This window comes from Alligator sinensis, unplaced genomic scaffold (assembly GCF_000455745.1).
Source record: "Alligator sinensis unplaced genomic scaffold, ASM45574v1 scaffold141_2, whole genome shotgun sequence".
NCBI classification, from domain to species: domain Eukaryota; kingdom Metazoa; phylum Chordata; order Crocodylia; family Alligatoridae; genus Alligator; species Alligator sinensis.
Genome location: NW_005842371.1, coordinates 602300 through 615996, shown reverse-complemented (window position 1 = coordinate 615996; position 13697 = coordinate 602300). Strand labels below are relative to the sequence as shown.

The following is a 13697-nucleotide window of genomic DNA, read 5'->3' as shown; positions in this document are numbered from 1 at the left end:
TTTTTTTTCCAACTATTTAAGTTAGTCTGATAAAAGATATCGGATTCACCCAAAGAACCTTGTCTGCCTATGTCCTTAGACCAACGCAGCTACAACCTACACCCCTGTAATATAATAAAGATACATTTTGTGTGTAAGTGATTCACATCTAGATTGGGCTGACATTTTTGGCTTATTTCATATTTTAATTTCTGCTTCTACCATCTGACTGAAATTGCTCGAGGCAAGGATTTTTTGTGGGTGATATCTTTTACTAGGCTAGCTAAATCTATCCCAACCACAGAGTTGGTTCTGCAAAAGATATCACCCACAAAAACCCTAGCCTTTTGCATAGGGAAAAAAAAAAACACTTCTTGCATCCAATTCCTAGATTTAACATGGTATCCCACGAAACATGTGGATTGACAGAATTTACGTGAAGTAAAACACATCTTAATATTATTGGTTTTCCCTCCTGATAATTAAACACAATCTTTTATTGTTATGTACTCTCAACAAGCAAAGTGACCCCACCAGATTATTGCACCAAAGTATTAAGTGATGCAACCATTTGTAAATAGTGATGCGGTGGCGGAGTGTATCAGCAATTTGACCCAACATGCGAGCGATGCGTGATCAGAGCGTGATCACCTGTGGTCTAGCCAATCAAAGACCACCTAATGGGCATGGCTGGCTGGCCAGCATGTCCATGGGTTCCAGAATGTACCATCAGGGGAGCTTCCTGATTGGCCAAAAAAGTTATATAGGGGACCGCACGCCTTAGTGCGGGGTCCCCAGGCTCTGACTCTCAGGACGGATTGATCACCCGTCTTGGGGCCTGGTCAGACCCCTAGGTCTATAGCAGAAGCTGCTCCGGTCGCTCCGAGCATTATAGTTTACTGCATCGCCAAATCCGGAACGCACTGTACTTTGTCCCAACCAGACATCGTACTCGTATACTGCAGTCTCCACCCGCCACCCACCACTTGTCCCTTGTTGCTGTATATAGTTCATCGCCTCCAAGTTATATCACCCTTCAAGTTGTGTCGACAGTTCTGTAAGTAAATATCAAATTTTATTTAAAACCCCATTGTCTGTGGTGCTTATCTCATCTCCCTCTCGCACTTGGCATCCCCGAGCGTGTCTGGGTTGGTGTCACCACCCGGTGCCCCACTCGACACGCAACTGCGGCCGTTTCCCAAGGACCATCCGGGAATCGAGGCCCACATGTACGTCTAGTTTTTTAGTTTACCTGAAGATGAAGAGCTTGAAGACTTTCAGGGAGTGGGAGTGGGATGTGATCCAAGTTATTGTCAGTGATGTATAGATGTTGTAGGTCAATCATATCCTGGAAGAAGAAGGAAAAAGAGGAAAGGTGTTTCATTAAGTACTAGATTTTTATAAAAATGTCAACAGAGAGGACATGGTCTTACTTCCATCTCTGCAAAAAGAACCTGCGTACAAGCAATTTATTTTGTTCAATGTGATTCCAGGTTTAAAAAAAAAGTTACAGATATTCCTATATGTAAAGCCCATTACTATTAAATATCAGCTGTTTTGTTATAATAACTAGGAATCTCATGTTCAAGTAGAACATTTTCAGCACATTGTTGTCCTAAACTTGAAATGCTCCCTCTCCCAGCTTCTGCAGAAGTCCTTCCTTTGGACTCATTTGTTTATCTTGTTTCCTTGGTTATTCAATTGGATAGCAAAGTCACTAAATAATATCATCTCTTAAAATATATATATGTGTCATCAATTTTTCAAAAATAGATGGACTTTACACCCTTTCCAGTGTTGTGCAACAGTAGTACAGTGAGGAAACGACATATTCTAATAGGGTGCCACTAGATGTGCAGGATGCCTACTTTGATGCACTGTAATTACAGAACATTGGAGCAAGCCTGATTGAGTCTGCTGTACTATGCTTAGCAGAGTCTGGCAGCCTCAGCATCTTGTGTATTCAGCATTTCTGAGCTTCAAAATCATAGCTCACTAAATGAGCTTTAGTTAAAGCATCCCTGCTGCCATTTTGAAGTGCAGGACATTGACTACATGAGATGCTGCCAGTGCTTTAATTAGAACAGCTCCTGAGAGCTTCTCTAATTGAAATGCTCCACCCCACACCCCTGGAGCATGTGTCCCTACCTACTATCTAGCGAAACCACAGCCAAGGGAACGGGCTTGGCAGAATCAGCGGGGAAAGAAGACCCTGTTGAGCTTGACTCTAGTCTGGTACTGTGAAGAGACTTGAGAGGTGTAGAATAAGTGGGAGGCCCCCCGGGCCGCCGGTGAAATACCACTACTCTTATCGTTTTTTCACTTACCCGGTGAGGCGGGGGGGCGAGCCCCGAGGGGCTCTCGCTTCTGGCTCCAACCCCCCGGCGCGTGCTGGGCGCGACCTGCTCTGAGAACAGCGTCAGGTGGGGAGTTTGACTGGGGCGGTAAACCTGTCAAACCGTAACGCAGGTGTCCTAAGGCGAGCTCAGGGAGGACAGAAACCTCCCGTGGAGCAGAAGGGCAAAAGCTCGCTTGATCTTGATTTTCAGTATGAATACAGACCGTGAAAGTGGGGCCTCACGATCCTTCTGACTTTTTGGGTTTTAAGCAGGAGATGCCCATAGTTACTCCAAATATCAGAGCATCTGGTCTCCTGGGTTTTCTTTCCACAGCATAAATTTGCTCAAGCCAATAAAGCAAATAAAATTTCAATCCATCCCTCTCTAGACAGAGTGTAATACTCTATCTGTGACTTTAATTCCTTCATGCTGTAGGAGAAAAGGTCTAAGTATGTATTATTCGGATGGAGTTTCTTCCATGGTTAAGATCTATCAAGATGCCTTGGTTCTGGGGCCTGCTTTGAGACTATTCCTATCTTCTATAACATACCTCCTCTTCTGGTTCTGGTGGGACCAGGCTGAAAGCTGCCTCCCCATTCATAACTGGGCAGTTATAGCTAAAACATGGTTCCTTTGGAACAAATGAGTAGTAAGAGAGAGTGCTGAGATGATGAATCGGGCCTGAAATTTTTAGTGTTTAGTATTTATTAAAATACACTCCTGGATCATGACATAGTGAACCACTTTAGAGGCAGGGTATTACTGGAGCAAAACAATAAGGGCATTGATACACATACATTGTCATGATGTGGTGCACCAGAGATCTGGCATGAATCTGCTCCACATGTGAGCTGACACGCACTGCGCTGCATCACATGCATTTGTATAAGCGGTGAAATGTGCATCAGCACACAGAAAATGGCAGCAGTGCACTTTTGAACTAAAACATCTCCAATGTGTTTTCGTTCAAAAGCACGCTGCTGCCATTTTTTCAGTACCGACACACATTTCACTGTTTATACCAATTTATATACCACAAGCATGTGTACAAATGCCCTAACAGCCTAAGACACAAATCAGCCCCCTTTAGCTCTTTGGACACTCATGTGCTCCAATTCCACTTAGCTCTTCGGACACTCATGTGCTCCAGTGTATCATCTGAAAAATATGTGTGTTTCTGCAATTCTGACTATGCTGAAGGGATAAATCTGAGATCTTGCCTACTCTTAGCCCTGCCTGCCTACCTCCAACAGGTGGAGGCAACAGCTCTAGGAAGCCTGCTTTTCCTTCTAGGCTGATATCAGTGACATAGGTAGCTGGTGCAAGGATGTAAAGACAAATTCTTATCTTACTTTCTGACAGCCCACAATTTAAATCAAAGAGATGATAAGCTATTTCCATCAATCCCAAACTTACTTTGAATGCTTCAGTCCTTATTCCTTTGCGACCCAGCCTGTTGTTACTAATATCAATAAATGTCAAGGTGGCAGGTAACTCAGGGAGCTGCCTTATTTTGTTATTACGGAGCACCAGCTCCTGAAGCTGAGGCAATTTTCTGAAGGCATCTTCATCAATCTCAGATATAAAGTTTTCTGTCAAATCAATTCTCTTTAAATTGTCTGTGAGAAAAATAAATAACAGTAATTATACATATTTTTAAAAGTAAAGTAGGGATGGAAAAGCAAAGACAGTTTTATTACTACAAATGATCACTGTTGAATTACACACACCCAAGTGTGGTACAGTATTAATTACTTCTCCCCCTAAGGTTGCTTCTTTCATTGCATCCTATAATGGTTCCAATAACTTCCAATCCTAATTCCCCTTAATAACAAGCACAACTGTTATTAGTATTCATGAAGCTCCAAGAGGAGAATATTCTCCTACGATTTTTATTTTCTGTATCCTCTCCAGTCACAAGTCTAGGGTTCAGCTATCACAAGCAACAGTTTCATATAACATAAATTTATATCTAGATCCATCTTAAAACTGATTAGGTCTTAAAACTTGTATGGCATCCATACTTAGGTTAGCAAAGTCATTTCTGTTGATCTTTTTTATTCTGTTGTAACGGGAGTAGAAATAGGTGGTTTTCTTAGGGAGTGGGGGAATAGCGTTGAGTTCATGATCATCACAGTAGACTGTGGTTCCCAGACACGTACACAGAAGACAAGTTGGAAGGCCTACAAAAAAGTAAAGGAAAACCATTAATCTGGGGATGAACAAGGTAGAGTGGGCATACTAAGATCCTTAAAGTTTATAAAAGCCAGTAATTTAACTTCTGAAGAGTACCTCCAGCACTTCTGAACAAGCAGTTTGTATAGCAGGGAAATTGCCCTGTCCTAGTCCCTCAGTACTCCAGGGGTCCCATCCTATTCAAGCCCTAAAAATCCATTAATATATCTTCTTCTGTAAAACCAACCAACCAATCATTTTACCCTTAAGACTGAGTCACAAAAAAGCATCCAGGAGGAGAAAGATCCCTTCCCCTCTACCCCCTCCTTCTTCACATGGACATTTTTTATCACCAGCTTTTCCTTGACCTGAGCAGAGTGAAATAGAATCACACTTAGATGCCCAATACAAGGAATAACACATGGTACCAGCTGAATACAGATCACAATTTACAAGATGTAAAAATGGGAAGTAAATCTAGATTTAAGGGAGTGTGTTATTTGGCTCTTTATTTGATAAGATTGTCAATGTTTCCATAAGAAAGGAGAAGATGTTTTTATCATCAGAGAAAAACCATTAAGTACTGCTACTAAGCACCATTTTGATGCCAAGTCTGAACAGCTACTGGTGTGCCTCTAAACTTCCTCGCATGGGAAAAGCACAAAGTTTTGCTGATTTAGGTCTGCTAAAAACTGTATTTCCTGATTTTTCCCTGACACTGTTTAGTTTGGTTTTCTGCTTAAGCATGACAGAAGGACTGCACATATTCAGTGTTAGAAGGGACTTGCTCTCCCTCTTAAATTACTATGTATTCCATGCTGAATGCTTTTGACCTATCAAGAGTGTTCATGCCATTCCCCATAAGATTTTATTAACTCTGTCTCAAATTTGGCTGGGATGGATGTGAAAGGTAAGGATTTCATGGGGTGATTATCTTTTTATTGGACCAACTGTATAGTTGGGATAGTTAGACAAGCTTTCAAATGCAAAACATTTTTCATCAGGTCTGAGCAGTGAGAGCCAAATCCCTTTCCTTTCAGATGCGAGGTTGGTAAATGGCAGGTGGTCACCCCCTTGGAGAGCTCTTGGAGAATCTCGAGGATTCTGTTTTATAACCCCTCTCACTTGGCATGTTTAAGGAGCTCTGGGGATGGAAAACTGAGGATGTCATTTGTCATCACTGTGTGGATGGTACAAGAGTTTTATTTTTATTGAAGTCAACTACTGTAGTCTTTCTACTTTCTAAATATCTCGATACTTGTACTTTTTATACTGGTATAACTCCAGTAGCTCGAATAACATTATACTAGTATAAAAAGGTACTTTCTCAATGGAGAATCATGTTGAACAAGCCTTTGTAATTCTATTTATGTTCATCGTATAAAGCTTGTCCTTTATCATAGGGCAAGATTGTGGTGGTAGGCCACAAATGTTCAGCACAGGGCATTGCAATTGAGTCCCAGGGACAGCCCCTTGTGGAGGCTTGACCTCCCTCTGAAGTTGCAGAGGGAGAACATACTATAAGTACAGGCACATAACATTTAAAGGTACTGCATGGCTCATTAAGTCCAGTCTCCTGTTATCAAACCACCACATAATTTAATCTTATTTTATTAATTTTATTAATTTATTGAGCTCCATCCTAAGACTAGTTAACTTTCTTGCAAAAAGATTACGAATTAGACTGCAAGTAGTCTCTCAGCTACCACGTAGTGGTGTTCAAGAAGCTTCTTCTAATGATCAGCCTGGTTCTGATGCCAGTATTATCCTCTAATTCAAATAGGTCTCTTCCCTTTCTGGTGTTTAACCACATCCTCTTTCAACTTGGAAAGTAGAAGTTTCTTGAACACCACTACGTGGTAGCTGAGAGACTACTTGCAGTCTAATTCGTAATCTTTTTGCATAAGAGGGATAAAGTGCAGAAAATATTAATGCATGGTTTAGGATGGTGGAGTCTGATTAGATTGACACTACTAGAACATTGAATTTGTACTTATTCTTATACATGTTTTGAGGATACAAATTTTAAAAAAATTGAATAAATAAAACACATAGGGGAATTTTGGGTCTTTGGTTCTGGGCTTCCTAAATTTCTGTGTCTTCCCAAGAAGACCAAAGAGTCAACATTTCAGCGTTATGAGTACATTTCTTTTAGATCTTTGGGTCTTATAACGTGATTTATAATGGATTAATTCACATCATATACAAATTGCTTTCTTGTTATAGTGTAAGTTTAATAAAGTAAATATAAATCATGTGGGTGGCCCTTCTTTAAACCCTTTTGAGCTTATCCAGATCCTTCCTGAAGTGCAGTGCCCAGAACTACACACAGTACTCCAGCTGTGGCCTCACCAGTGCTGAATATAAGGGGGAGGAGCACCTCTCTGGATCTGTTTGCAACACATCGGCTGATACACATGAGAGTTCTATTGCTCTGCTGGTGACTTCATTGCACTGTTGGCTCATACTCATCTTCTGGTTGATTGTTACCCCCAGGTCTCTTTCAGACTAGTCTCCTGAGTTTACCAAAGTCTGCCCTTCTGAAGTCAGATCGTGTTCATTGTCACCCAAAGTACCTCCAGTCTTCAGGTCGCCTACCATGTCTTGCCCTTTGGTTAGCACTAAGTCCAGAAAGGCTTTACCCCTAGTTGGTCCTTCCACAGCCTGTGTCAAGAGCAGGTTGTTGATAGCTGCCAGGAAGTTGGTTGACCTGCTTGAGCTGGCTGAATGGTCTTCCCAGCAGATGTCAGGGTAGTTGAAGTCACCCATGACAATCAGGTCTTTAGTGCTGGCTGCCTCAGTCAGTTCCCTGGAGAATGCTTGATCGCACTCCTCTTCTTGGCAGGGAGGTCTATAGTAGACTCCCACCATCAGATCCGCCTCTCCTGAGCTCCCTGGAATCTTCACCCAGAGGGTCTCTAGTCTAAACTGTGGATCAAACTGATAAACAAGTGAAGAGACATTCACTTTTGATTCTGGAAATGCAGCCACACACCTGTAGTGGCTCAGGCCAGAAGCTGGAGGGTGCCAAAGCACAACTCCCTTCTTGGCTAGAGTAGACGACTTGGGCCAAGGCTAGCCCACCCACTCTGTGAGGAGGGGTTTGCAGGGGAGGTGCAAAGCATCCTTGGATTCTAGGGGACTGTGAATTAACTTGAATCTGGAGGGGATTTGGGACAGAAATTGAAGAAACCAATTTAACCCAAATCAGTTAAGTCTAATACTACATCTATCCAGGTTTATCTTAAACTTGTCTAGACCATTTGAAAGTGTTTTATGTGCACTGAACTTCTGTTGTTTTACAGATTTGAACTGGTTTCTGATCATTTATACCAGTTAATGTCTAATTTGTGTTCCTAGCTGATGTTATCAAACCAAGCCTATATGTATATATGCATGTAATGAGACCCATCAAAGTTTTTACTACATAATAATTAAAAACAAAAGTTACTGATTAAATGTCTTTGGTGATGTAAGAACTTTTGATTAAAAAGAGCAGTCACAAGAAAACTCATGGGCGACTGTTGCCCCCTCTGCGGCCAGTCTTGCTGCTTGCGGGGTAGGGGGTCCCCCTACAGCAGATCTCAATGCCCAGGTGGAAGCGTCTGCAAAGATCAGCTAGCACTTGCAGGGGGGGCACTAGCACTCCCACCTGCCCCCCCGCCCATCACCTAAGTAGCGAGCACAGCTGATCAGAGGGTGCACCGATGCTCTCAGGGGGTGCATGTTCACTCCCATGCACCGCCTACATGTCACCACTGAGAAAAGTAACTTTGTCACCACATGTCACCACTTTCATAAGAAACTTATTCATGAGAAAAGACAGCTTTACATAAAAACACCCAACCCTCGAACAGAGTAGTAAAACTCGTCCCACTGACCTGCCCAGTTACTACTCTAGGGATTCAAGTGTGCTGGCTTTGAATCTTATTGCATTGCTTAAGCTTAGTTCTGTAAACAGTATTTTGGGATGGCTTTTAAGGAAATGAATTTTTTTTACAGGGTACACAGGATCTCAATTTCCTTTTCATTGTTTTTAATTAACATCTCTGATCCAGAACTTTGACATCAGGACAGATGCCCATCATCCCTTGAGTTATAACTGCCTGAAAGCTGTGCATTTATAAATAAAACATTTAGCTACTGCTGAAACAGCATTAAAATATACTATTTCACCTTATTTGCAAAGTTTTCTACTTCCTATTCTGTTTTCCACATGGTGGGGAATTTGTGCTTGGCTAGATGACTTCGAGATCATTGTGAATATCCTAAAAGTTTACTGATTCTCTGACTAAGGGTATAAATATTCCACTTCAGTCATGGATCCAATTGACTATTTTGTACTGGGGTGCGTGTGTGTGTGTGTATATATATATATATTTTTTTTAATCAAGCGTCATTTGTCAGTTAATTTTAATTTGTCAGTTGAATAGTTTGTGCACATTAGCTATATTTACAATTTGAAATAGTTTAACTAGCTTTTTTTTTTTAATTGTTTTCTGAGTTGCCTATTAGACTAGAAAATGTAACTAACTAGGGAAATAATACTTAGCACTTATTCCCTCCAAAAATGTCAATCTCCAGGGAGCATAAAGACCATCATCTGCGGCTACCTGACAATACTCAAAGGGAATACTGGCTGTGGTGCTTGTTCTTTTAAAGCACAGACCACAAGCCAAAATTCTTCCATATTCAACTTCAGTTTAGTTTAGCCATTAACTATTGTTAATATTCAGTGGAGTTATTTTTATGTTTTACAGAGTTCGTTTTGTTCTACATTTTAAAGGAATTATAACCTATAAAAAATCCCTATGTTATGAAATGAGGTCCAAAACTAGAAAACCAGTTTCATGGGGAATTTCTTGTAAGTTACTTCTTATTTGCAAGTTTTGAAATGGGCCCATGTTCCATTTTTGCTAAATTTTTCATATTGTGTGTTTTAATATATGTTTAAATGTTTCTTGAACTCAGCACTGGTTAGGCTTCATCTGGTGTATTGTGTGCAGCTCTGGGTTCCAAATTTTAAAATGGACATGGAGAAGTTAGTCTTCTGAGGTGGGCAACAAAGATGATAAAGGGCTTGGAAAGCAAGTCATATGAGGAGAGGCTAATAGAGTGAGGCATGGTAAGTTTGTGGGAACGGTTCTTAAGAGGAGACATGAGAAGAGAAGGGGACATGGACCAATGGCTTGAAGGTTTAGCAAAGTAAGTTTAGATTGGTTATCCAGAAAAAAACTTCTCTGCTGCTAGAATAGGGAGGTCATGGAATAGACTTTATAGGGAAGTTGGGGACTGTCCATCATTGGAAGTGCTCAAGAGGAGGTTGGGCAGATAGTGGTTGGGGATGATCTAGTTATAGTGCCCCCCTAGTTCTACTGTACTTATTTCCCATGCTTCTGGGCTTTGCTGGTTGCCCCCCATGCCCTCCCCCCTGCCCTGTTCTGCTATACGTGTCAGGGTATTTTTAAGCCTTCCTTAGAGGCATTGGGTGTTGGCTATAGCCAAGGCTGTGGACTTTTGATTGGGGTGTACCAATGCTCGTGCTGGGACAAATGCTTGCAGGTCTTGCCTTTATGCTCAGTTAGACCCATCACCATATTCTGGGTCAGGAAGGCATTTTATCCCACAGTCAGAATGGTATGGACTGGGGTAGGGGGTTGATTTCCTCTGTAGCGAGGGCAATGGCCCTCTACCCAGGATCTCGAGCTTATATTCTCAATTTTTCATGGTACCAGGACATTGGCTGCTGTGGTTCCCCTGCTTTACTTGTGGCAGATTAAGGTGTAGGTTTTCATTGTATTGGGGTTAATGGTAATCTTATATAAAGTTTAGATTATGGATTGTCTAGGATGGTTTGGATAGGGATGTTCCTGCCTCGAAGACCTTTTGGAGGTCCCTTCCAGCCCTATTTCTCTATGATTCTATGGACTCAATAAACTCATGTCTACTAAAATCCATTAAAGGCAGTTAAAAATGAAAATGTACTTTGTTGGAAAATATTTCAGATAAAATATCAATAAAACTATTGTGGTAACTTTAACAAAATATTGAGTATGCCGAACATATTGACTCTTATGAAAAAGTTCCTTTTGTGAAATTTTGAACTGGCCATTTTTCATCAGAAATTATTTTGTATGTTTTGGCTATTTCTGTATCTCAATATTCAATCTATGCTAGACATTTAAGAAAAGATATACAAATCCATCTGTGAGCACAGCTTGTACAGTACAGCATGAAAGTCAACCCCATGACATGCCCCCCTGTTTTGTTTTTTTTCTTTACTAACCATCATGTGTTTGGGGCCCAAGAACTCCAGAGCCCAGTGGCGAGGAACCGTCAATAAGTTTTGGCGTTGATGCTTCCTCCTCAGGCTCTTCAGTCAGTGGTGCAGAGGAGTAACTGTCTTGAGTTACAAAAGGTAATATTGTGCCAACTTCTGTCTGGGGAGAAACACAGTTATATTAATGAGATACATGAAACATTTTTGTTCTTTGGCTGGTGTTGTTCTATCAGTGTTTCATTTACCAGCTTCTACCACTAGAGGTCACACATACTCTGAGGCTGAGCAGTAGATCTGCATTTTATTTCACAGCTAGGAGCTGACATTTAACTTGGTCAGCAATGATGCAGTTCATGAAACTGCAACATTTATTTACTTTAGCTATCAAATGTTTTCTCAACATCTTTCCCTTAACACACACACATTATATATTAATGGAAAATTTTAAACGAGTTCTCCTTTATCAAGGTTGAATAATCAGTTCTGTGATTTAGCTGATCCTGGGTCTGATAAATTAAAAGTTACTTAGAAGTTCCAAAGAAAAATATATCAATCATCTAAATATAGAATTGCAAAATCTGTCAAGATAAATCCAAATGTGGTGAAGTTGTACAGGCCTACATTATTGTAAACTACAGTAAGTTTATATAAAACACACTTATACGACGGGAATGGCGGTTAGGGCTTGTCAAAATAAATTAACATCAGTGTTTATCAACCATTTTGCTGTCTGAAAGCTGTGCTGTAGTTTTACTTATCACTGGTTCTAGAGGACAGAAAGTGAGACTGTAAAGAAGGGTCTAGACGAGCATGAAAAACTATACTCATAAAAATCTCAAATTTGGCAAACCTATGGAATTAGAAAACCTTTTCCCTTCCCTGCCCCCTACTCCCAAAATGATTAAAAGAACCAGTTGATGACATACTAACTGTAAGGATAAAATTGCATTCTGTTGATCTTTCTCCAAAACTAATTCACTATTTAGAAGCAGGTATGATACTATAATACTATTGTAAAAATTATAGCAGAATTGGCAAGCGTCTTCAGGGGAAGCTTACAGCTGCAGAAAAGTAGTGTAGTTTGGATGAATGAATGGGTCATTGGGAATTTGTAAATCATACATTTTAACCTGGACTCTGCCACTGGCTTGCTGTGTGGCTTTGGAAAAATCATTTTAACTGTATGTCTTGGTTTCCTTAGTTGTTAATAATTATTTTCATACTTCTTCCTCCTTCCAACCTCCCCTTTTTGAGGTAAGTGTGTTAGTACTATTTTATATGGAATCATATCTGTAGTGTTCATTAAATGTCTGAGATCTTATATGACTGCTGAAGTGCTGGTCACCTCTCTAGGTGCAAAACATTACATTTAACACTTTCCTCTGTCCATACGGAACAGAGCTTGTGATTTAGATGATACAGTCCCTTTTCCTTGGTGGGGGAGAAAGACGTTAAAAGTATTTCAACCACCCTCACCTCAGCAGAGACCATGTAATAAACATCCTGAATCCCCACATCTCCAAGCTGACCTTCCCCTGCCACATTCACTCTTGGTCCCATGGTCCCAGCGGAGAACTGGTTGCTTGGCAGCTTGAGCCACTACTCATATAAATCATTGTTGTAAAAGTATGGAACGTGTATAGAAAGCATCAGGAAAATGCAGGTGGTTAAGATTTTTTTATATAAGGCTTTCCATGAAAATTGATTAAGTTAAACTAACGCACTTGGCCTGTGTCTCAACGATGAACAAAGTTGTTCCTGTACACTAGTCTAATCACACTGTGAATGTTTAGCTTGAGTAATCTTCATCAACTACAGGGGTGGTTTTATTTTATTTCTGAAAGGATAACTGGTTTTTATCTTCTTACCTCACCTTTAATCCTGAAACAAGAAATGCTTCTTCATTTTTATAAATATTGTGTTGTAACTTTACCTGTACTTGAAACATTAAGTCTCGGACCTGAACTGGAAAGTTTTAACAACTAACACCTATTCTTTGCATAACAATAGAGTTGAATTTAGGTGGTGATTAGACACCTGATAGGAGGTCTTAAACTGAAGACTGTGAGCTACATGAGATGCTTATTACTACACATCACTGTCTACGTGTGTGCAGCAATTAGGGTGCAGTAGAGTAATTTACTGTGCTACCTGATAGTCCCATCAGATACAAGTGGTATCTGGCAGAGCGGTAAATTACTGCGCTTAAATGCATATGTAGATGGTGATGTTGGGATTACTTTATTCCAGCTCAAACTGAGCTAGAGTATATTCAGTCACATTTAATTATATACTGAATACTGAGGCAGCTCAGAATCTCACATGAGATTCCCAGTACCTCAGAATTGGTTCCTACCTCACTGAATTGGTTTCACCCAAGAGAATTTGGCCTCACAATAGCCTGTATATTGCCCCAATTTTTAAACTAGATTTAAATGAGTCCTATGTATTGTCTTTTAAACGTATTTAAAACAAAGTAACTTTCTGCTGGAAATATGAAGTACCAGTAGTTGGAAAACTTCTAAGAAAGGGTTGCAGTATAGTGAAAAAGAGTAACTCCTTCAAAAGGCAGCAAATAAGTGCTTGTCAGGTTGGGGTAAGAGTGATGATGATGATGAACCTTGTTACTATATGTAACAACACACACACTGTTCCCATCTGTGGGGCTGAGAGTGAAGCAGCTTTAACAGGAATGGACTTAGAGATAAATCAAAAGAAGACCAAAGGAACACAGGAAATGGGGACAGATGTTCTCTGGATGGAGAAAGTCTAGAGGAGAGAGACATTCCCAGACTTATTGACCTAGTGGTAGCACTGTGCAAAAGTGCTTGCATATGCTGTCTGCAGAATGTGACTTCTTCATCTCATGGACACTGGTAAAACATCCCTTTTTGTCAGTGCAGAATTTGAGTCTCCAAGGCAGG

General features: G+C 40.5%; 1 protein-coding gene across 2 annotated transcripts in view; it reads right to left on the bottom strand.

Annotated features, from left to right (window-relative positions):
- The window catches only part of EPYC (epiphycan), a 34400-nt gene that overhangs the window by 747 nt on the left and 19956 nt on the right, over positions 1 to 13697 (bottom strand). For both annotated transcript variants that reach the window (XM_006029292.1, XM_006029293.1), the window contains exons 3-6: positions 10780 to 10933; positions 4343 to 4501; positions 3735 to 3937; positions 1232 to 1327 (exon numbers count right to left, since the gene is read on the bottom strand). In XM_006029292.1, the coding sequence (XP_006029354.1) occupies positions 1232 to 1327; positions 3735 to 3937; positions 4343 to 4501; positions 10780 to 10933 (612 nt within the window). The remainder of the gene's footprint in view (positions 1 to 1231; positions 1328 to 3734; positions 3938 to 4342; positions 4502 to 10779; positions 10934 to 13697) is intronic.